The 24,379-nt window shown below is 36.8% G+C and overlaps 2 protein-coding genes across 5 annotated transcripts; one reads left to right on the top strand and one right to left on the bottom strand.

Moving 5' to 3' along the window:
- The first annotated feature begins 6,766 nt into the window (after positions 1-6,766).
- Positions 6,767-12,037, top strand: LOC113305120 (protein RRP6-like 3). 2 transcript variants are annotated; one of them, XM_026554225.1, is made up of 12 exons: positions 6,767-7,132; positions 7,230-7,477; positions 7,583-7,681; positions 7,847-7,930; positions 8,072-8,158; positions 8,396-8,516; positions 8,638-8,813; positions 8,901-8,939; positions 9,128-9,636; positions 9,730-10,225; positions 10,416-11,044; positions 11,563-12,037. In XM_026554225.1, the coding sequence occupies exons 1-12, from the start codon at positions 6,907-6,909 to the stop codon at positions 11,606-11,608; spliced, it is 2,760 nt and encodes a 919-aa protein (XP_026410010.1). In that variant the 5' UTR covers positions 6,767-6,906; the 3' UTR covers positions 11,609-12,037. The 2 variants fall into 2 exon arrangements, with proteins under 2 accessions (XP_026410010.1, XP_026410012.1); XM_026554227.1 differs by having other exon boundaries at positions 6,769-7,132; positions 11,536-12,035.
- Positions 12,038-12,698: 661 nt separating this feature from the next.
- Positions 12,699-17,521, bottom strand: LOC113305099 (NEDD8-activating enzyme E1 regulatory subunit AXR1-like). 3 transcript variants are annotated; one of them, XM_026554212.1, is made up of 15 exons: positions 17,347-17,521; positions 16,809-16,981; positions 16,530-16,693; positions 15,742-15,852; positions 15,277-15,356; positions 15,038-15,188; positions 14,857-14,950; positions 14,605-14,693; positions 14,337-14,410; positions 14,077-14,239; positions 13,880-13,965; positions 13,524-13,607; positions 13,252-13,432; positions 13,098-13,188; positions 12,699-13,018 (listed from the first exon to the last, which is right to left on the bottom strand). In XM_026554212.1, the coding sequence occupies exons 1-14, from the start codon at positions 17,382-17,384 to the stop codon at positions 13,105-13,107; spliced, it is 1,572 nt and encodes a 523-aa protein (XP_026409997.1). In that variant the 5' UTR covers positions 17,385-17,521; the 3' UTR covers positions 12,699-13,018; positions 13,098-13,104. The 3 variants fall into 3 exon arrangements, with proteins under 3 accessions (XP_026409997.1, XP_026409990.1, XP_026410002.1); XM_026554205.1 differs by having other exon boundaries at positions 12,699-12,983; XM_026554217.1 differs by having other exon boundaries at positions 12,699-12,983; positions 13,566-13,607.
- Positions 17,522-24,379: the final 6,858 nt, after the last annotated feature.

Raw genomic sequence — 24,379 nt, 5'->3', positions numbered from 1 at the left:
ATTATTAAAAAAAAATTCTTGCTTCGTAATAATTGTTTTGGGTAGTTTATCTATCTTTCTTTTATAAGCGAAGGAAAAAATAGGCTTTAGAATAGCGATGAGAGTCATAAAAAGAGCTTGTAACGTTATATCTTCCAAAGCATGAGATTGGGTTCGAAAATGTTTTGAGTAAAGTAGGAGTATTTTGTCAAAGAAATTGTTATTGGGTTTACAAATATCGGAAGTAGTGGAATCCAAAACCCTAGATTCATCTCTCCTTGGTTAAAAATAATCAAATTTAATTAGTTTATGTTAGTATTTTCTTTTAATAATCAAAAACCAAATCTTCAAAAAGTCTGAGCAACGAATATTTACTTCCACTGTAAAAACTACATCAGTTGGTTCATATATAACTGGCATGTGTTTGTATCCAAGGATAACAACTAAACGGAAACTTGTTCAGTCAACTACGAGAGCCAAAAATCTTGCAATAGTCATGCATGATGCAATCATAGATGCTGCGTTAAATTCCCTTGTAGATGTTGGATTTAGAGTTGCCGGGAAGAGATGCATAGCATTAAAAGACTCTTTTGGCAGTGGATATTATTCTTAAGAAATTCAACAACACGATTAATGGACTATACTTAGAGATACCTCATTTTATTCAAACGTTTACGAAACTGCAAGGAGTTCCATTTATGATTTTTATGTTTGATCGCGGAAAATTTAAATACACATCTTATGATGTGTGGAACAACGTTTCGTGGTTACTTCGTTTTATAATCTCCAAGGCTACGAGATTTGTGTTTTATCGTGGTAAGCCATATCAATGGTTTGAGAGCAATATATGGATAGTAGAAGAAGCGCCGCATTTACTTGATCGAGAAATCTACTCATGTTTTCTGATGACATTCGAAGACGAGTTTTTTCAAGAAGGTGGGACTAATGTAGGACATCTACCTTATTTTCCAAGTTATTGTTATTTCTTTATTTTAGTGTTTTTTTTTATTTAGAGTTCTAGTTATGTTAGGTATCTACTATAAGCCTATATAAACAGGTTTAAGGTTTTGTCTCTTGATACAATCTTACTATCAAACACATTAGACGAATTCTCTTTTATCTTTTCTTTTTTCTTGATTAACATCGCCTATTCGCATCTCTTTCCTATTTTCTCATCATTAGCAATCTCCGTATTGCATTTTTCCATTAATGTAGAAACCATTGGAACTTGTCTTTTCTATACTTGTTGTATCAAGTACTAGGTACATTTCTGCTAAAATACAAACCCCAGATCTAGGAATGTCAACGACACTTATCGAAACGGATAGTGGCTCAGACGCTTCCATTACGTTAAGAATTATCGGATATCCGATAATTTCCGACGGAAATCTGAAATTCAATTTCGATTTCGTTACGCTGAATTTAACGGATATCGGATAATTTTTCGATAAATTCCGGTATCTGACAGAAAATCAAACAACTTGTTTTTCAGACCCAATTTTATCTCAAATAGGCAGTTTTCAGTTCAAAATCCATGCCACACAAAGTAAAGATATACATATGTTCCAAATTACTTAGTTACATTACATGTTATTTCAAAAGAAAAACAAAAAAACTCAAAAAAAGTTGGATTCTTGGACTAAGATGTGGATTCTTGTAAGCAACTTGCTGCAGTGCAACTGGAGATGCATTCCTTTTTGGTCCTTTCTTATTTCTTAGTCCTTATACATTTGCATTTTCAAAGAAAATGTAATATGTTAATTTAGTTGGCAATGTCAGTGCAATAAATATGAAAGGAAATGAAAGGAAAGGATCAAAGGAAAGTTACCAACCAGTAATACAACTATCATTATCACTGAGATCTGGTAGCCAATCACTCAAGCAAAGTAATGCATTAACACGTTATGGAGCTAATGAACTCCTGTGAGTTGTAAGAACCCTACCACCAGTACTGAACGTTGATTTTGATGCTACACTTGTCACTGGAACAGCTCTTGCAATCTTTATAAGAGTTGGGAACTTATGAGCATGATTGTTCCACCAACTCAATATATCAAACCTCAATTTTTTAGTGGTTGTGCCTCTTAGAAAAACTGGTTCATCTAAGTATTTCTCCAACTCTGACTTCTGAACCTCAAACACACTGTTTTCCTTCATAAACTCATTATAACCAAAATCACTTCTTATTGTTGTAGTGGTAGAAATCTCAAATCCATCTGAACTCATTCCACTAGCTGAATTTTCAAAATAATCTGGAGTTGTAGTGTTGGTTTCATAAAAAGAGAGAAGTGCATTGAGTGATATCTGAAATTTGTTATAGTGAGTTTGATACTTGGCACTGTTGAGATTATTAGTCCCACATTGTCTGGGAAATCTAAGATACTACAATTTATAATCCTTAGGGCCTCTCCACTCATTGCCAATTGGTTTTGAGTTGGATGCCCGCAGACTTTAACATGGTACAAAGCAGGCTATTTGTGACGATTCATTGACCGCGCCTTTACTCCGCGTCACCCGATTTAGTGTCCACGTGTTAGACCCAACGAGGCTACACGTGAGGGGGCGTGTTGAGATTATTAGTCCCACATTGTCTGGGAAATCTAAGATCCTGCAATTTATAATCCTTAGGGCCTCTCCACTCATTGCCAATTGGTTTTGAGTTGGATGCCCGCAGACTTTAACAGGCACACCATGTGCTCTCTTAAGAACAAACTCTACTCGTCTAGCCTTATACCTAAGATCTAAAACAACTCCAATGCCCATCAACAAGTTACCTTCTTTCCAATAGCTATCAAACTTTGACCTCATATTCATTCTCATGTTTATGATATACTCATGTTCACTAGTTTCCCATCCCTTAATGCATTTATTAACCTCTTGATCCCCATTATAATACAAATTTGTTGTGGGATACTTAATACTTGCAGATTTGGTTGAAATGACATCAAATAATTCCAAACATTCACATATATGTATTCCTTGTTGCCACTCCTGAGAATTTGGTAGTATAGTAAAGTCATTGTCCAATTCATCTAGCCTAACAAATGCTTGTCTCAAAACAATTGCATCCTTAAGCATCTTAAAGGTGGAGTTCCATCTGGTATTCACATCTAAACTAACGGACTTTCTAGCAAGCTTAACTTGGGCCATAACATTTGCAACTCTCTCTTTTGTAGCCTGACTTGACTTGGCATATTTCACACACTCTCTAATTGCATTTATAAATGAAGCAGCTACTTTCATTCCACATAATACAATTAAATGCAATACACGATTGCTACACCTCATTTAGAATAAATCCCCCTCAAGAACTAGACAATCATTGCTATCAAGACAAGTCTTCATATTTTCCATCATAACATCATTGGATCTAGCATTTTCAGCAGATACAACAAAAATCTTATTATCTATGTTCCGCTCTAGAGCTATTGATTTAAAAAAATATGCTAGAACTTCTCCAGTATGTGGTGATGGCACTAAAATGTATGCTAGTGTTTTCTTAATTAGTTTCCAATCATCATCTATGTAATACATTGTCACACAACAGTAACTATCTTTTGTATGTTTACATGTCCATATATTTGTTGTTAAAATACATTTAGATGTTATTGTGTCAAATAGTTCTTGTAATTTCAGTTTGAACTCAGCAAAAAGGTTTCATGATATCTTCTCTAACTGTATTCCTAGTGTAACACTTAGCATCAGGATTCAAAAACTTAACAAATTCTCTAAAATATGGATGCTCAACTATATTGATTAGATAACCTTGCTTAGCAATCATCCTGGCAACAAGTATCCTAGTAGCATCAGGATCATATGTCCAATTAGCTAACTTAGTTTGTACATAACCTGTTTTGATTGCAGTAATCTTTCTTTGTCCAAGCTTATTCTCTGGCTTATCTCTGCATGTAGCTAGATGAGACTTCAAGCGGCTGGTTCCTTGGTTACTTGGTGCTTCAATTCTCTTCTTACAATGTTTGCATTCGGCTATAATTATCCCAACCTCCTTCCGATATGTCCTTTCTTCTTTCCAACCATTCTTTAAAATTCAAGCCATACGTCAGACCTTGAGTTTTTTTTTTCTTCAGCTACAACTGGATCTTTCTCTACTTCTCCTTCTTCTCTGGGACGAATCGCAGGTGTAACAGGTGTCGAGTTAATTTCTGAACCTTGAACACCTGTATGTTCTTGTAATTGTGATGCCACTGAAATTGAGGGATTGATTGAGGAACCAACATGATTAGATGCACTTTCGCTTTGGGACATGATTAATTTCACGAATCAATTCTGAAAACCCTAATTTCAGAAATCATAAATTGAAAATTGAGTTTTTAAGAACGAAATTGAACTCAAAAGAAATAGAAGAAGAAAACCCTAGTTTTTTAATCAGTAATCACACATGATTTGAATAGAGAAGAAAATGATTTTGCACTGAACTGAAGATGGAAGGCAGGGGAGGTGAGTTTGTTTTTTCTCTCTCTTTCGTGTCAACTGAACTGAAGTGAATCAAGTGATTCAAGCGAAGGGTATAGTCTAGGTATAGTATTTTGCATGTGTAATATACACGTTTTTGGATATCGGATATTAGGCTAATGGAAACTGCCTCAGTCGGTACCGTTATGATAACATAGAAAGTTCCGATAAGTTTTCCGGTTCCGATATCCGATAATCGTTATTTCGGAAATTAAACTATCGGAATCCGAATATTCGGAAACGACTATTGGATACCCATTGACTGCCCTACCCTGATCATAATATGGTGCCGCATGCAGATCATGTAACACTTCAAGCCACCCAATCTTTGCAACACTAGTTGAGTTAGGAAAGAATAATTGGTCAAGTAACCATAACACAAATACCCCATCGAGCTCATCATATATTTCCAAATTGGTTGATTTAATGTTGAGCTTTAAAAAGTCATCAATGTTGAACAAAAAAATTTACCACCTTTCAACTTTTTAAGGTCTCGTATCTCGGCATCAACAAAACAATAAAAAGCAGTTTTTCATTTTTCATTTGACACCCATTCATTTTGGTTAAATTGCACTACCACTCCCGTAACAATTATTATTCCATAATTGAACCGTAAATCATGGGTAGTAATTCCTATAATAAGTTTTTATCCTTCAATTTACAAAAATATAATGTTCTTCAAATCAATGAAGTTGTAAAATTAAACTTACCAATCTCACAATCTAGGAAATGGAACGTGTGAGTCGCATGTCACCACTTTTCCGACCAAAGGGTCACACAGATGGTGTTGTACTCTTTATGATCTATGAAATAGCATTTATCCCAAGGATATTTATCCACTCTTTTGGTCGGAACCCCTAGGCACTGGTAGACAAGGTGCAATTTTGACAAACCACCTCTCAATCTGTGATATCATGGCAATCGTTCTTGAACATTGGCACATGATGCAGAAGTACATTCGGACCCTGACATTAGCCTAGGATTTTCAAACTCATATGAACGATCTTGTTCAACATTTTGTGTTGCAGGAACCGAAGTTGAATCTCCACCCTTTTGATTTACTTATTCTTTATATACTTATTCCAAGAGTTGTCATGACCATTTTGTAAACTAGATAAAGATTGAATATGGTTTGTGAGAAGAATTTTAGTAGGAAGTGAAGATAGGTGATATGAAATGTTGAAGATGAGTTGAATGGATTTGAAATTATAACAATTGGATTGGACGTTATATGGTGAGGTGCGAGGCTGAACTTTTATCGTTGTGGGACAACGACTGAGTCGCGGGGTGATGTAGGTTAAGTTCCGCATCCCGATATCTACCGTGCGACATAGTTAGGCTAAGTCTTATGGTTGCTAATCTAGCAGCTAGATTAGCAGTCCACGTCAGCTAGGACAACCTCCTAAGTCCTATGGGAGTGCTAATCTAACATATAGATAAGAAGCCCACGTCAGCTGAGACTACCGTCCAGCGTTGTTTGGTTCAGCGCAACCAATTTCAGCAGTCAGATCAAATTTTGTGATTTTTGTGATCCATGTGATTTTTGTGAGCGCTGAACCATTCAGCGTAAAGGTGATTTTTGTGGCGCTGAACAATTCAACGCTTCAATCTCGTTGCTACTTCACCTGCGAGCACATGCTAGGAGAGAGAACTAGTGTTAACAAATAGACCACATTTTTTTTTGAACTGCAACACTTTTCTGCTAATCTAGCAGCTCAATCTACCCCATAGGACTTAGCCTTAGGCTAACCCCTATGGTCTTCTAATCTAGCAGCTAGATTGACAATCCACGTCAGCTAGGGAAACCTCCTAAGTCCTATGAGATGGCTAATCTAGCAGCTAGATTAGCAGTCCACGTCATCTAGGACCATTGTCTAGCGATGTTTGGTTCAGCGCTTTAAATTTCAGCTGTCAGATCAACTTTTGTGATTTTGGTGATCCGTGTGATTTTTGTGATTTTTGCGAGCGCCGAACCATTCAGCGTTTTGGTCACTTTTTGAGTGCCGAACCATTCAGCGCTTCAATCTCGCTGCTAGTTGAACTGCGAGCAAATGGTAGGAGAGAGAACTAACAAGTGCAAGTGTTAACTTTTAAACCACACTTTTTCTTTGATTTGCAACATTTTTTGGCCAATCTAACAGCTCAATCTAGTCCATAGGGATTAGCCTTAGAGTCGATGACCGCCTTTCCCAGGGGCAAAGTCGGTTTGCCCATTCACCGGGCTGTTCAAAAAATTTCAGTTGAACATTCCCATTGGAATCGCCCTAAACCCTTGCAATCGCGGTCAAATAGGTTAAAGACTTCTAGTGCGGTAATACATTGCCGCCCAACTTCTTCAGCCTCCAGTGCAATCTTAATATCCCATTAGACAATCGCAACCAAATCAAAGACACTAGATCAAAATACAAGAAGAAAAAAAACGTTTAAGTTGCCGAAAAAACTTTCCAAATTATAATGGAAAACAGAGAAAAAATCAAGACTATTGTTTTCACCATTGCTTGTTTTTCAGCAATATTAGCTACTTCACATTACTTCTATCAAAAACGTCGAAAACAGAAAAAATCTTCTCAAAAGAATTTATGTTATTTAGTAACAGATAATTCAAAGCCTCAAAATTCATTCAAACATATTTTAGCTGATAACTCTTATACCCAGTTCAAACATTTAAAGCGTAATCAAGGTACATTTCCCTTTCTTTCCCTCTTATTTGCCTGTATATTGTTTGTGTCAAAAACCCTAGCTAATATAATTATTTCAAAATTTTGTGATTTTTATAGATAAATCCGCATCGAATTCACATCCATATGAAGAAGAAATTATGGGTTTGTTACAGAATCTTACTCCTCAAGTGGGGAGGTTTCTTAAAGGAGAAATGGATATGGAGATGAGTAGCTCTTACATCTGGGTTGACACAAAATCACAGTTATATGAACTTGTTAAGGTTTTGAGTAATGAAAGAGTATTTGCTGTTGATACTGAGCACCATAGCTTAAGATCCTTTTTAGGATTTATTGCATTGATGCAGGTGATTTTTTACTCAGAATATGCTTCTTTTTTTTTTTTTAATTTTTCATTATCAGAGTATTTTAATTTGTGGAATGTTCATGATCTTTTGTTTGAATTTTGGCAGATTTCTACTCAGAAGGAAGACTATCTTTTGGATACAATTGCGTTGCATGACGAAATAAGTGTGCTTTCTCCTGTATTTGCGGACCCTAATATCTGCAAGGTATTAGTTTAATCATCAAAATTATTATGGGTGCATTGTTCACTAACAAAACACCAAGACCTTTAGTATTAGGAAGAATTAGCAGGGTTATGAAAAGCTAATGTATATAGTTTCAGTTTAATTTTTATTGTAGTTCAAATCTTGATGAAATCATCTATGTTGTAGGTTTTTCATGGTGCCGATAATGATGTTCTCTGGCTTCAAAGAGGTTTTCATATATATGTTGTTAATTTATTTGACACTGCAAAGGTGAGTACTATAAAGCTGGTGAAGGATTTAATAAAATGATGCACTGTGTTCATCTAGTTTTAACCAAAGCTTATGTATTTCGTAAATTGGTTCGGTTGCTTTCATCTAAATCCAAATTTGTTATTATTTTGTTTTTTGCAGGCGTGTGAGGTGTTGTCAAAACCACAAAAATCCTTGGCTTATTTACTCGAAACATATTGTGGTGTGTTTTCAAACAAAACACTACAGGTAGGTCGTGTTTCAGCAGTTTGTATCAGTTCTGTGCTATCTTGTGCTCATTCTATTGTTAATAGATTTTGCTAATAGTAACAACACATCTTTTCGCATTAGTATTGCACTTGTGAAAATCTGGACCAAGACATGTTCTGCATTAGCTTGACACCTCACTTTTCTTCAAAGACCTTCTACATCCTAGTCTTTTTTTTTTTTTTTTTTTTTTTTTATTTATTTATTTCTGAATTACAGCGGGAAGATTGGAGACTGCGTCCACTATCTGAAGAAATGGTTGAGTATGCTCGTGCAGATGCGCATTATCTACTACACATTGCAGATTGTTTGATAACTGAACTCAAAGCACAAGACATTGGTATTGCTCTGATTTTTTTTTTTTTTAATATGTGCATCTCGGCTTAATTTGGTGTCATGGATCCACATAAATCTTCTTTGTATGACTCAATTTCTAAAGATATAATGTTGCATAAATTCAGCATGTCTTGATGACAAATCCCTCTCTTTTCTCGAGGCAAATCGGCGTTCAAACATGGTGTGCTTGCAACTATATACGAAAGAAATCGAAGCATTTCCTGGAGACTCTGCGGCATCATCGATATTGTCGCGGTATTTGGACGATCAAGGAGGTGTTCCATCTCACTCTGAGACCAAGGTTAACTATTTGACCTGCATCTGAGTTATCGTCTCTAGACCGCTATATCAGAACGTCTAATTCATGTTTTTTATTTTTCCTTTCCAGGATCTTGTAGGGCGATTATGCATGTGGAGAGATTTTATGGTTGGTTTTCATCTACTTGTTGCAGTTTGTGTAATCAAAATATTCTCCGCCTCGCTTCTTGTAAAAGGATGGAACTTTAGTCACCTTAAAAGAAAAAATTTGGTGTTTCTAACTAGTATTTTTTGCCTGAAAAGTGTATTTTCTCAGTCTCAAATGTTGCTGACTCGGTACCGTGTGTTTCTTTTCAGGCTCGTTTGCACGATGAAAGCTTGAGGTTTGTCTTATCAGATCAAGCTCTTGCTGCTCTTGCCTCTAAAGTTTCGAAGACAATAGTAGAAGTATATGATACCATCTCCGAAGCTGATTTAAATTTGGAATCGGCAGTTGGCTCCTCCCTCGTTTCTCCGTCCCCTGTTGTTTGTAGTCATATAGATGACTTGACCCATCTCCTCCAAGGAAAGGTGGAAAGTCATGATGGTATCTTTGGAACTATTCTTCAAAAGCATCTAGGTCCAGATGGAACTTGTCCACTTTCTGTTTATAACTACGCTTTATTAACCAAATTTAATTTGGAGCCAACAAATGGATTCTCGACGAGACAAAATGTGGGTAAAGGCTCCAAAAGAATTGGTCGTGAAGCTTCTCGAAAGTTGTTTGTACAAAAGTTCTCTTGCAAAAATCCAGTTTATCATAATTGTAGAATTTACGCAAATGATGGTCGATTGCTTTGTTATTGTGACCGCAGAAAGATCGATTGGTAAGTGAACAGTCACAATTTCGGGATCGTACCCCACCGCTATCCTCTTTGATACTTAATACAAACAATATTAACTTTTTTATACGTTTACAGGTATCTTCGTCGCGGTCTAGCAAAACTAGTCGAAGAGAACCCACCTGCTATAATGCTTCTTTTTGAGCCCAAGGGTCGTCCAGAAGATGAAGGAAATGAGTTTTATATTCAAAGTAAGAAGAATATATGTGTTGGTTGTGGTGAAGGGAAGCATTATTTACGATACCGAATAATTCCATCCTGCTATAGAGTGCACTTTCCTGAACATCTGAAAAGCCATAGGTCTCATGATATTGTCTTGGTTTGTGTGGACTGCCATGAAATTGCTCATTCTGCTGCAGAGAAGCACAAGAAAAAAATAGCTGCAGAATATGGAATTCCACTCTTTGTTAAAAACGTTGTTGATTCAGGGGAAAAAGAAGTTTCCACGGCATCCGGTTCCATGGAGAATCATGAGCAAGCCGGTGTGTCTCCATTGCAACTGCGAACTGCAGCGATGGCTCTTCTACGGTATGAATCTACGATGCCATCTAGTCGACGTGATGAGCTAACTCAGGTAAGGATGTATAGTCTCACAGTGTGTTTACATTTTCCCATATCCATATTACTTTAGATTGCAGTAACTTCCTTCTAAATTATTCTAAATTGAATATGTGACGGAACCTTCATTTATAAAGTTTGGTTTAATTGTTGGATCTGCTTGTTTAAGGATCCAATTGAGCTGTTTTACTGTTACACTTTTGCAGGTTGTAATGAAATATTTTGGGGGGAGGGATGTATCGAAGGCAGACCTTGAAAAAGCTTTATTAGTTGGTATGAGTCCTTATGAGAGAAAAAAGCTTCAGAAGAAAAAAGGGATCTCCTTGCAACGTATTTCAGAGGCTATCATCCCTGACAAGTCCAAGGAGAGTATGGCTGACAACACTAATAATGGTGAGCAAACTCTTGAAGAAGTGGAAAGTTGTCAAGAAAAAAATCATCCTACTACTCAAATGGACACTGGGGAAAAAGGTTCCAATCTAGGCATTAGTGAAGGGGCTCCCATTACTAAAAGTGCAGGTAGAAATTTTGATGAAAGCTGCCTTACTGAAAAGGAAAATTTGCATGCTCTGGATACCGATGAAGACTTAGAAAGTAAAAAGCCATCAGATGACAACAGTAATCCTAATTATTCTTATGGTACTGATGCTCCTCCAAACCACAATCATAAGTTGTCATTATTAGGACATGGACCACATGGAAAACAAGTTGTGGATCACCTACTAAAAGAATTTGGGGAAGATGGAGTTCGAGAATTTTGCCAAAGATGGAGGCAAGTGTTTGTGGAAGCTGTTCATCCTCGTTTTTTGCCTGGTGGTTGGGATGTAAAACATAGGTATGCTTCTTCTGTTCACCAAGTATTTTATTCATCTCGTTATATCCGTAAAACTAATAGAGAACAAAACATTAAAAGAGACTAGAGTATTACTAGGTCAGAGAAAATAGCTTACAAGATAGTAGTTTAAAAAGGTCATGTGGATGGCACTCATAAGCAAGCAGACAGAGAGGGCCGCCTCATAATTCTCAATTCAGTTCGCATTTTTGCTATCTTCTTAATTCTAGATAAAAAGACTGCTGGCAGCACTATCAGTTATGAGGTTACCTCACAATTCTCAATCTGGTTTGCATTTTTGCTATCTTATTCTAGATTAGAAGACTGCTGACAGCACTATCTGACTGTGTTGCTGATGTTAAAAAGCCATACTTATATGGTGAACACGATTGCATCCCATAGAGAAGACGCTCAAGATTATATACTTACATGGATGATTAGTACTGAATGTTGTTTACTTTGTGCCAAGGATTTGACTTTAATTTTATTGCCAGCGGAGTACGCTAATTTGGTGCTTACAGCGTGTACAATCCTGAAAAGAACGCGTCGGATACTTCCAAGGCTTAGATGGGGGTCTGCATATCTGAATGTACCGTAGGAAAGAGCTGACCTCGGTTAAGCCAGCTAAGCAATTTCCCGGCGTCTCGGCTTTTTTCCTTCTTATGTTTCATCTTAATACATGCACTGTGCATGCACAACAGCTGTGAGGAACTAACAGTCAGATTTTTGATCATGCGTCTCATCCGTGACAGACCATTATGTTACGTTTGTGAAGAAAGATTTTGGTTGTAACTAGTCCCGACTTCCCCACCAGTTGGGGCAAGAAAATTATGTTGATTAATTGGAGAGTTCTACAATGAGCACAGGAGTGTTCTGTTGTCTAAATATTTATCTCTGTGAGTCATTCTCTCAGTATACTCAGTATCAGTTTCCATTTCAATTATATAATTCTGCTGAGGATAAATGTTGAAAGGACGATAACTCTCTGTTTGTATTGCATCCATGATAAATGTTGCAGGGTTAGTTTCTTTGCTCAATATGAGGTACTATGTTGCCAAAGGGAAGCAATTTGCTCTAGTATTTGCCTAGGGTGGACGAGTCGCAACACCAAATTTCCTCGGGGTAAATCGTTGGCGCATGGATACTACAAAGAGTTGATCAGTTCAAGTAGTTTTTTCTAGATTCTTTCTCTGTTCAACTTTAAACCCTTTCAAGTAGCTTGGTTGCTTAGTGTTTACTCGTTTGAGTCAGAACAAGAGGAAGAGATTGAGTGTGCAAAAAATGGACCGTTTTTTTATTGAAGATCAAACAGACCCAAATAAACGAATTTTGCGGAGAAAAAACCCTAATCATGCTCAACAGAAAATTACATCTAATTCCCTCCCCAGAGAAATTTCTCTCTACTTATGGAGAGGATCAATGAATGACTCTGATGATTCACCATCTAATTGGCATCTTCACTAATTTCAAGACTCTGGAGGGCACCTATGTGCAATTTGTTGCCTTAGGCGCAAGTATCCAAATCAGGCCAGGCGCCTCTTGGATCATAAAACATAGATGTGTAATGTTAAATTCTCAGTACTATAGATACCAAGGATACTTCTGTACTTGCTGCCCAGCTTAAATTCATACCGAGGATTATACCATATATACAGTATACTGCATAAATACTCGCACCTTTTTTCTATTTCAGATTAAAGAACAGCAGAAAAGAAATTAACATCTAAATTACAGAAAGAAGACAAAATTTGCTACAATGTAAATTTTCTTTATACAAAACCTCGTTAATAGTTGGTGCCAAAAATGTCTTCTCCCTTGGTTCTTACAAATTTTAGGGACCAATCCCAGTATGAACTATATAAAGTCTTTGTTTCCAGAAACAAGGAAATAGACCATAGAGTTGTATTCAGAAGGAACAATGAGGTCAATCTCCAAGCATAATCTGCAAGTTACACAAGAACTGAACTGTAAACGAACCTGCAAGTTACACGAGAACTGAACTGTAAACAAACAATTGAAAGAGGAAAGTAGCTCTTTTGGAAGATGGAGAACCTACCAGTTTACTACAATCCCAACAGTTGAGACTTGTGATCAATGGCGTTAAAGATAAATGTCCCAGACATGGGAATAAACTGCTTCGTGATGAGCTGTAAATAACAAGGAATTAGCAGACACACACACACACACAGAGAGAGAGAGAGAGAGAGGACCTTAATAACTTCTTGTGAAGCAATTCCTCCTATCACGGCAGCTACAGTATGGAGCTCCGCACCACCAAATCGATGCATTTCATTGATCAAGTCGTCGGTCAAGGTCGATCCGTTGCAACCCAAGTCACTTAGTATGCCAACAGCTATAGTCTTCAGTCGAGATATATCCTCATCCACAGCACTGTAGCATTCATCACAATAGGATTAGAGGTATCTCTTGTCATCATTAAAAAAAACCACATATTGTGGTTGGAAACACTACAAGGAATTACCCATCAAAAAGACCAGGAAATCTGTTGTAGTTAGTAGCAAACCGGTCAACAGCTCGGAGCAGAATGTAGAACCCAACGGCAATACTGCAACACACGAAACCAATGATAAAAATATATTAAGATACCTCCAACAGAGTGAACCCAAAAAAATGCTTGCATAGCAAAAGGAAGAAAGTTTCTTCCAAAGCCCAGTTAATTTTACATTTTAAATGTATATTTATACATCAAGAAGATGGAATGTTAATGGATACAGATACTGAAAAACAATTACATGCAGAAGTGATAGAATTTATTTAGAGATAAATATCCTAGGCTTAGCTACGACCTACGAGTACCGGTAAGGAAGAAGAACACACCTGTAGTCTTCATCAGTCAAATACTTCTGCAACTCTGACAAGGTAGGAGAATTGAACTCATCTTCAATAGAACGATATCTGCATACCTGCAACATAAGATCATTCATTGTCAATCATGAGTGATATCAGTAGGACACTACAAAATTATATAACCAAGTAACAGAAAATAAAATCTGTATTAGAATGAAGGACGTAACCATAAGCTTTCTTGCGTTTCGACAGAAACTTTTGATGTTTCCTTTGGAAATGGAAGCGGGATCTCTGCCAACTCTTTTTAGAATATCTCGCACCCTTCTCTCAACTGCAAGAAAATCTTCCTCGGCTTTGGCCTGGTAGATCTTCTGCAAATTCACGTAGAATCTGCAAGATCATTGAGATAACAGTCTATCAGTAAAAATAGGCATAACTTCCTTGATATTTTAATTATTAAGTTTCATGAATGAATCCTGTCACTAACTCTGTTGAAGACGTCATATCTGGTATAGCTCCCTCAAGAGGTGCTTCACCATCACCTTCATTAAGAATGAATTCCTACAAGACATGAAATTAAATCATTGACCCATAAGATTTCTCCAAAGTGTCGATGCTGAAATAAATTAAAGGGAATAGACTACAGAATCAGTTCTGCCAAATATTCTTCTTTTTTGTATGTGTCAACGTTGGCACCTAAAGTTGGAACCATGGTCTCCAATGGTTATGAAATGTTAACTAAAACAAAACCCCACCTTCAGAGCTGCCACCATAACCCAGAAGTCTGATGATGCAGAATCAACTTCAGCTGAGCTGTCATCAATTATTTTACGCAAATTGGAACCTGGTGAATACATACAAGAACTTGGTAAACTTGGTAAATACAGTAGTCATACACATCATCCACCCTTTCTTGCTCAATAGTAAGAAAAAAGGGTCCTCCTAGTTGAACTTTGCACCACAAACAATAAAAGCAATAGTATGCTCGTGGGAACTCTAATACTTACTAATGCCTCGAGAAGCCGAAATTTTGAACGAGGCATCAATAGCTTCTTTGTAGTTATCCTCATCTAATGCAATCTTCTTGGATTTCAGCAGATCCTGAATTGTTACGAAAGTTAATCAAGTTATTGTACTGAAATGATTAAAGAGGATTCACGAACTGAAACAGAGTTTTAATGTGTTAACCTTAAACTCTCTTTTCTCCTCTCTGGTTGAAGGCAGAGAACCATTATGTGCATTTGCCCACTCTTCTGCCATCTTAACAAGAATAATAACATACGGAATGTGCTTATGGACAACAGGATCAGTGGTACTTAAGTCGATGCTTTCAGCAAACCTATTACAGTTGTATGTGAAATTAATTGTCAAATAGAATTAAAGAGTTTGGTCGAGCAATTATAGGAGATGGCGTGAAGAGATTGTACCGCTTGAGTTCAGGCCATGGATTATTTAATCGCAGATCATCCAAGAAATGATCAGGCTTCGATTCAATCACTGTGTGTTCCTGCCATACACACACGCACACAAGGAGTTAGCATTTGCCTTTTGTATCGTTCGTGTCATGCTAAGTTGCTAACTTAAACATAATTTGTGTCTGTGGTCAGACCAAACCAGGGAGAAGAATATAAGTTAAGAGAGGACAGTCAAATACATAGTTAAGACGTAGACATTGGCCATGGAAAATGGGAGGAGCAATTACAACAACACAGCTGCAAGTTGTGATCAATATGAAAATGACATTGAGACCAGGAGACTACAGGGTGAAATTCCTGTGTACTCTCTTGGGGCATGCAACAAAAAGCCTAAAAATTATTGATTTCATACTGTACTACCACTGAAAATCTCAGCTCATCGTGAACTTTGCCATCTATATGCTTACATGACATTACCTTCAAACTGATCCGCACAAGGCCAGTCAGACCATAAGAGCGTGCAACCACCAACATAACATCAGCCTGCCTACAGATTTTATCCAGCTTTAGCATGGACGGTTCCTTCAGCTGATAAAGCAGCATACCAACTTCGTTAACACTTTCACACATCGGAAATAAAGACAAATGCCGTTAAGAAGATTCTCCAGATAGAGAACATTAACCAAGGGCTTCAAAGTTCAAATAAAAAATTAATTTGATAAATGTGAACAAAAAAGCCAAACATAACCAACTCCAATGGCACAATTTTGTGTACAAATTTTGCTTTTATTTCCGCCAATAAAAGTGTATGTAAAAGGCAAGACAACCTGAGAAAAGAAAACATAGGTGACCTTAATTGGGAATCTACATTATATCAAACTCATGTAAGCCCTTGTGTATGTAAACTTGCTGTCAATTGATTGCTTTAGTAAGACAGAGTGTATCTTATGAAGGAAACTAAGGTGAACCAAATGTAAGTTTTGGCTGAGTCAGCAGACTAACATTCCTGGTTCACAGGCATCTATCATTCTTTTGCAGTGTTTTCTCCACCTTTTCTCCACCTCAAAAGGTTATAATACTGAAGGCTTGCAATTATCCTTTTGGAAATTTGGGCGAAGAAATATATTTTATGGAAGTATTCAAAGAATGAACTTAGTGAGGCTTGGTTTTGGTTTTTTACTGACAACTGTTTTTTTCTTTGATACACACTATCTTCAAATCAAAAATATCAGGAATTTCCTAAATTCGATCAGCTAAATTGATACCTGAGTGGCTATAACCAATGTGAACTGTGAAAAAAACGATGGATTCATCTCTATTAGTGCCTCCGGAGACTCCTCTACAAACTTGGCTTTCACAGCATCATTTAGCTCTTGCAAAAATGCGCAGACACATTTAGCCTTGGACTGCCCAATGCTTGACTCATCCACTGCTCAAACAACACGAAAGTGTAAGTACAAGATCATCTTGAGTAAGCTTTTGCAAATCAATACGAAACTTTTTGCAAAAGAACAAAAAACAAAACGATGGAGATATCAACATACCCATGAAGTTGTTGCCAAGGTCCCCTTCTTCAACTTTAGATCCATCAATGATAGTTATACTACCAACTCCACCAAGAACAAGATTCTTCAACGCTTCAGAACCAGTAGGGCCACAGTTGAGCAAGCAAATACTAGCTTTCTCAAGAGCTGTCTGTCCTTGTTCACCCCATATCCTACAATTGAAACCCAGAGACATTCAACACATCTTAGAAGTGGTAACCATAATTGCAAAGGCTGCCCTAATATTATAGCATAAATTGCTTAGTGGTTCTCAAATACATATCTAAACTCCTGATGTAAGCACCAATCTAATCAGTTTAACCAGTAAAATTCACAGATATTAGGTTTTCAAAGGTTACAAGCAAGAGTTAACAGTAATAAAATTTAAAGAGCACACTCCCGAACCATTGAAGTGAAATACCATACAATATACTTTATTCCTCTGTAGGTTATTGAAAAGCAAGGTTAATCGGTCGAAAAACAACCGTTTCCTGGCTAGGGCAACATGTTATTCGGTGAGAGAGGAAAGTAAATATACCTGATTTGACGATCGTATTTGGTTTTGGTCTCCGCCATAGTTACCTTAACCTAAGAAGCAAAACGAGGAAAACGAAAAGCTTAGGCAGCGAGGGTTTTAACTCTTTAATGGAGGAAATCGTGCTGCTTGTAGTACCAGTAGCTTGGTAACAACGCAAATACGGAAGAGATGGAGAGAGACTTTCAACAGCATAGGAAAGTATAAAATCTAGCGGTAAGGCCAATTTTGTAATTACGCGATGTGCTTATTCGCAGTTTTACTCCGGTAATTTTTATTTTCTTTCCGTTTGGCAGCTCATCATGTACCCTAGAATGAGTTCATTCCTTATGAATAGCTAAACGTACTTGGGGAAGATATCGTGGCCTATTACAAGGCTGCAAAAGGTATTGTGGCCTATGAATAGTTAAACGTATTTTCAATCTGCAGCCGAATGAATATATTGTGGCCTATTACAAGGCTGCAAAAGGTCGGAGCAAGATGATTATGGACATGTGGTTCGTTGCAAATCTTGCAATCACCACAGAATTATGGAAGATGCGTGATAAAGCTTTCTTTGAAGGTGCAACTATTAATTGGCTTGGATTTAAATGCAGAATTTATCAGGTATTTCGTGATAACTCTATTAGAATGAAGGGCCATATGCATAATACTCTTGATGATATACGTATTCTGAATTATTTCAAGATGTGATATAGATCGTCTAGGAATTCCACGCCTGTTGAGATTTGCTGGTCTCCTCCAGAACAGGGTGAAATTATGATTTGTTGTGATGGTGCCGCTCTTGGTAATCCAGGCCAAGCTGGTGCCGGTGTTAGTTTAAGATGCCAACTCTAGAGTACTTGGTGCTTTATGTGTTGGCTTTGGCTGGCAAACTATTTTTTACGTGGAAGTCTGTGCTATTATATGTGGCTTGATGCTGGCCAAGAGGTGGAATATTAAGAGGATTTCTGTAAGATCTGATTCGATGAGTTGCATTCAAGCTTTACAAAAGGGGGAGCTGTCGTGGCAACTAACTCAGAAGCGGAAGATGGCCTGTGATTTTTATAGTCAGATTCGCTATGTTCATGGTTATAGAGAGGCTAATTTTACTGCAGATGCCTTGGCCAAACAAGCATGTTCGTAGGCTGAGGATTCTTATAAATTTCATAAAGGTAGGCCATTGTTCATTCTAGTTAAGGAGTGGTCTGGTGAAGTTTATTATCGTTTCAAATAAGATGTGTTAGTCTAGATAGCCATTTTAGCTAGTTAGATTGGCAAAGCCTTAGCCTTTGTACATATTTTTGCTTTTTAATGAATATTTATTGATCGAGTAAAAACAAATCTTATGAATAGCTAGGAATGAACTAATCTATCAAGAGTTTCTTGGGGCCAAGGAAACCACACCTCCCGTGTTTCCTACAACCAGGAAACCCTGTCTCTAGTCCCCCTATAATTCATATTATATTGCACAATTAGCGCACCTAATACTTAGTATTTAGTTCACTAAGTCAAACATATTTCTAAAATTTTGTTTTAGCCCTCTTGGTATTAATCTCTAGCTCCGCCAGTACAGAAAATCCAACAAACAACACATGATCAACAACACCATCTCACTAGGTTGGATCAAACCTAACCAGGATTTGATAAAGATCAATACAAATGAGCAGCGAGAGGTCACCAGGGAGTAACTGGTGCATGATTCATATGCAGGAACTCAGAGGCAAGAGCTTCGATAGCAGTGGCACAAGCCTTTAGGTATCATCGCCGAGCTAACAGCTGAGACTTAGGCCATGTTGATAACGTCAAGAACAGCATAATTGAATTGGCCGAAAGTGCAATTCGAAATGGACTCAAAAAATCTTCTTTCGTTGCTAGAAACTAATTTAGAATCATATTGGTACATTTCATAAATGATTTCTGAAATCAAACAGATAATGCGCAAAATTCCGACATGCGCCATCCAACACAATCACATGGAAGGAAATCGGACGGAAGATGGTCTAGCAAACTACGCAGCGGATAGTCTTAACAACATTCTGGGACCATTCAGTCCCTTCTTTCTTTAACCAAATTGTAACCAATGACTCAGTATGTATGACATATAACTTCGTGTAATCATTCTCCAATTTCTTAATATATCATTTATGCTTCAAAAAAAATAAAATAAGTGTGAATGTGAAAAGCTTATTGGACGTTGGGAGTCTTGAGCACTTTTTTGACTTTGCCTTTAATTTTCCAATAATAATAACTTTTCCTACTAAACTTTTGTTCTCGACTACAAGGCAAAGAAACATTTGTCTCAGCGATAAAATAAATAAATAAAATCTCTATCAGCTTTGCAAAGTGAAGTTATTTTTCTTTAATTTTTTTTACAAAACTTCTTCATTTTCATTCATAGCTCTAAATCGATTACATTATGGTTGAGAACATCAAGATTGAGATTACAAATAATAAAAACTAATTTAAATATTTTGAAGGGAAAGGAAATGGAATACCGATAAAAAAAAGTTTAAATACATGTAGAGATCCGATTAAATCTTAAGGATATGGTTATTGAAGTAAAATCCCACCATTTGATAATAATCATTCTTGAGAAGAGATGACTCAGAAAACAGGAGAATGTGATGCTCATATTGGGTTCTCTACCTTCTTATCTATCTATCTCGAAGAAGTATTCACTTGCGGATCAATATCCATTACAGTAAATCATATTATGTACATGGGATCAAATTGAGTCTAGGTGTTAGTAGGTGTGACCTTGACCGTTAATTAAGTCAAAGTCTCTAAAGAACCAAGACATAACTTGGTACTAAAAAAATTCATGTTGGTTCCAAAATCAGTTCAGATTGATTCCGAAAATTAGATGTTAAGTTTTTTTCAACACACTTGTCAGATAACGGTCTTGGTTCTAGAACTAAAGTTCTTTTTGTTCTTAAACCTTACAAGAAAAGCCACGACCTAATGTATCTTAGGCATGATTCTCTAATTTTCATTTTTCAATTTAAGTCTTAGTTATGTGCATGTTTCTAAATCCTAATTAGAGTTAATTTGCCTGTGATAAATAAGTGTTTACTTGCTCACTAAGGCATGATCATTCTAATTTAAGCAACTACTAAGAAACTATAACTTCCGAAAGTAGATAGCTTAAAAATCAAGTTAAATGTGCAACGTTCCAGGCCAGGCTGCCCGACCCATTTTTTCAGGGCGGGCAAGCCAGGCCTGACCCTAAGGTGCTCATAAAGTTTATTGGGCATGGGAGACCAGGTAATGCTATTTATTTTGGACCCATTACATACCCAAGGTCCATCAAAATATTAGAGCATGACAGGCTAGCAGGTCATGCTAGGCCGGTCAGGCCACGAGCTTTGGATGTTTTTATTGGTCATTAATATTAATACATGAAAATCTAAATAATTATCTTCACCTTGAAATACCAATTAGTTAATAATGTTATTTGTATTTGTATCTTATAAGTAATAAAAAAATACATGTAAAAACATGATATTGTGTTTGAAAAAACTATAAACAAACTTAAATATGATATGGCGCAGGTCGGGCACTAGAATTTAAATACAATTTTGTCTCCGCCCACCTAAAATAATCGGGCAGGCCGGGCAACCCATGACAGACCATCGGACGCCCATGGGCTCCTTCGTGTCCAGGCGGCACATAGCTTACCTTGATAATAAAAGTAGTTGTTATCTTTAGAAGTGACTTAGCTTGAAATCTAAGCAGACCCTAGTCTCTACATCAATATCTAAGAAGGATTCCATGCAACTCTATAATACATTATTTACCTTTTGCTAGTAGATACGTTAATGTCGAGTTCGTCTTACCTAGTTCAGTTTGAACTGGTGTGAGGAAGAAATGCTTCTTTTGGGGATCGAGAAACACAAGTATTAATTGAAAATTAGTAAAAACTTACCTCAGGGAACGCCAATAATTTGATTGAACCTGAAGATGAAAAAGCTCTAAGGTAATTCTAGTTCACTAATGAGCCCTGAAGTGGTTATTGAGATTGCCATTATTGGGAAATTTGTGGTCACGATGACATCCGAGTTGAGCGAATGTACGTTTGGAGGCCAGAAACATCCTGGTCGAGTGAAAAGTCCAGTGGTAACTAAGTCTTCTCGATGGACAGGGGAACAACTTAATATGGATTCAAGTGGATTGGCTCACTTATCTAATCACTTTCAGAAACCAATATTTTGTTGATTCGAAACTGTTAATGGAGTTGCGTATTTAACAATTCTCTCGTATAACCTTGGATACTGTAATTGCATATTTGTCATTTTTCTATGCAACATATATTATCATTCTAACTGAGTGATTAAATCCATGCACAAACTAAAAGTATACCTTAGATCACCTTAAGTATATATCATTAAGATCCTTTGCCACCATTGATATAGTTTGGTGACGAGTGATGGTATTTTGGTAATAGTGTCTGGTCTTCTTCATTCTTTAATCCTGATTTGTAGTTGACTTAGTTCTTCGTATGTGTCTATCGCTTGTTCTTCAGTTTCATGTCTTACCACTTCGCATTATTATCTCACCAAAGACACCATATAAACTGAAAAAGCGGGGGTCTAACAACCTCACTTAATATTTCGTTTAGGCAATTTGTATGGACAAACTCCAATATAATTCCAAGAGAATCGACTAGACAGTCAGACTCAATCAATGGAAATATATCCAAGAATTGTATCTCTGTTTCACAATGTAATCAAAAAATCTAACATATAGAAATCCGCGAGCCTGATTATTATGTGAAACAACTTGAACGGTACCAAAGACCAATGTTCAAGTGTCAATCAATTTATATCAACAACCAAAGGTTGGATTATCTAATTGATTGAACTGCGCACAACCTGTGATATTTCAATTATATATATAAATATAATGCGGAAAATAAATAACACAGACACCATAAAAAAATTAACGAGGAAACAGTAAATGCAGAAAAACCCCGGGACCTAGTCCAGATTTGAACACCACACTGTATTAAGCCGCTACAGACACTAGCCTACTGCAAGTTAACTTCAGACTGGAATGTAGTTGAGCCTAAACCAATCTCATACTGATCAAGGTATACTCGCGTTCCTTACGCCTCTGAATCCCAGCATGACTTTGCGCACTTGGTTCCCTTAGCTGATCTCACCCACAACTAAGAGTTGCTACGATCCAAAGTCGAAGACTTGATAAACCAATCTGTCTCACACAGAAAAGTCTATTGAATAGATAAATTTGTCTCCCACATAAATACCTAGAAATTTTGTTCTGTCTTTTGATAAATCAAGGTGAACAAGAACCAATTGATACACTGGACCTATATTCCCAAAGAACAACATAGTAATATCAATCACCTCACAAATTTTGTTGTGGAATCACAAACGATGAGACGAAGATGTCTGTGACTACTTTTTATCTTGCCTACCGGAGGTTAAATCTCGATTAGATCTTAGAAAAGATAGTACTCAATCATGATAGAAAATAGCAAGATCATAACACGCAACTAAAAAGAAATAGTTAGGTCTAGCTTCACAATCCTAATGAAGTCTTCAAGTCGTTAACCTACAGGGTTTTCGAAAAACCTAAAGTTAAAGGAGAATCGACTCTAGTCGCAACTAGTATCACACATGAGGTGTGGGGATTAGGTTTTTCAGTAGCTAGATTTCTCCCTTATATAGTCTTCAAATTAGGGTTTGCAATCAATGTTACCTTGGTAACAAAGCATTCAATATTCACCGTTAGATGAAAACCTGATTAGACTCAAGCTAATATCTTTCAACCGTTAGATCGAACTTAGCTTGTTACACACAAATGAAAAGTGACTTCATTTAGATATGAGTAACTGTACCTAAACGTGTACACCTTGTTGGCTCAACAATAGGTAACCGAAGTTAGCCATATGAATACTTTCATATCAACCTTATTCATCTTAACCATAACTAGTTCAAATGACTCAAATGAAACTAGTTATAGAGTTGTTCAATTGTTTATATTCTCATAGAAGTATACAAGACACAATTATAGCAAAATCGATTTTAATTCACTCGAATCGATTCATGAACATTATAGCCGCGGTTTGCAAAAGGTTGCATTCCTTAATATATAAATGTATTAGTTCGTGAACAAACCGATTTTAGAACATAACATACCCAAGTATGCAAACAAATACGCATACCTAAGTGGCCGAACTAAGTTTGGGTTCGCCAGTATGCGAGCGGGTACGCATACCTTCCAAACTCAATTGAAATTTTCGGACATGAACTTTACGCCAGTACGCATACGGGTATGCGTACTAAGTTCCCGGACTTTCATTAAACCAACCAGTACGCATACGGGTATGCATACCATGGTTCCCATACTTGGAATAACTTGCAACAGTTAGCATACAAGTACATGTATTGTGTTATTTCCAATCATGGTTAATAGTTTTAAACTCCCATTTCAATCATTGAAACATTCTCGGAAGACGACAATAGTTTTCTAACACAAACTATTAGCTTCAAAGCAATTTTCAAGTGATCGAATGATCAATACGAAATATTCTGAGTCTACATCAAATGATTGTCTCACACAAATCATGTAAGATGTTACCAAGTGATTTTCACATGATCATCTTTTGACTTTCGTCAAGAATATAAGATGAATTTGGTTAAAGCGAAAGTTTACCAACACATATTTCGAGAAATATGTAAGCGAGTTAAACTCAGCTCGAAATATCAAATGTGTATAATCGAATTTTATATAGCTATACGACTTTTGTCTCAAATATGTGATAGAGTAGATAGACTTTTGAGTGATAGATGAGTTCAATTCTCCACATACCTTTTGTTCATGAAGTTCCACAAGCTCCCTTTAGTAGTTTTTCGTCTTCAATTGATGAACGTCGTGAAGTTTAATGCTCAACTACACTTTCTATCATAATCTGAGACTTAGCTATAAGTAGACTGGAAATCAAGACTTGTAGTTTTGACAACTAAATTTGACAAACAAGCTTGAGATAGCAACGCTTGCGAGTTCGACCGAGCAGTGCTCTAACAATCTC

This window comes from Papaver somniferum, chromosome 1 (assembly GCF_003573695.1).
Source record: "Papaver somniferum cultivar HN1 chromosome 1, ASM357369v1, whole genome shotgun sequence".
NCBI classification, from domain to species: Eukaryota; Viridiplantae; Streptophyta; class Magnoliopsida; order Ranunculales; family Papaveraceae; genus Papaver; species Papaver somniferum.
The sequence above is the reverse complement of the archived record's forward strand: the minus strand, read 5'-3'. Positions and strand labels throughout refer to the sequence as shown.

What these genes read in the sequence shown, in the direction of transcription:
- LOC113305099 (XM_026554212.1), bottom strand. Translation starts at nt 17,384, where the DNA reads ATGGCGGAGACCAAAACCAAATACGATCGTCAAATCAG. An exon ending in AGGAGAAAAGAGAGTTTAAG is followed by an intron (nt 14,951 to 15,037) that starts GTTAACACATTA and finishes GTAACAATTCAG; the next exon opens with GATCTGCTGAAATCCAAGAA. An exon ending in TTATGGTGGCAGCTCTGAAG is followed by an intron (nt 14,411 to 14,604) that starts GTGGGGTTTTGT and finishes CATGTCTTGTAG; the next exon opens with GAATTCATTCTTAATGAAGG.
- LOC113305120 (XM_026554225.1), top strand. Translation starts at nt 6,907, where the DNA reads ATGGAAAACAGAGAAAAAATCAAGACTATTGTTTTCACCATTGCTTGT. An exon ending in ATTTATTTGACACTGCAAAG is followed by an intron (nt 7,931 to 8,071) that starts GTGAGTACTATA and finishes TGTTTTTTGCAG; the next exon opens with GCGTGTGAGGTGTTGTCAAA. An exon ending in GACGTGATGAGCTAACTCAG is followed by an intron (nt 10,226 to 10,415) that starts GTAAGGATGTAT and finishes ACACTTTTGCAG; the next exon opens with GTTGTAATGAAATATTTTGG.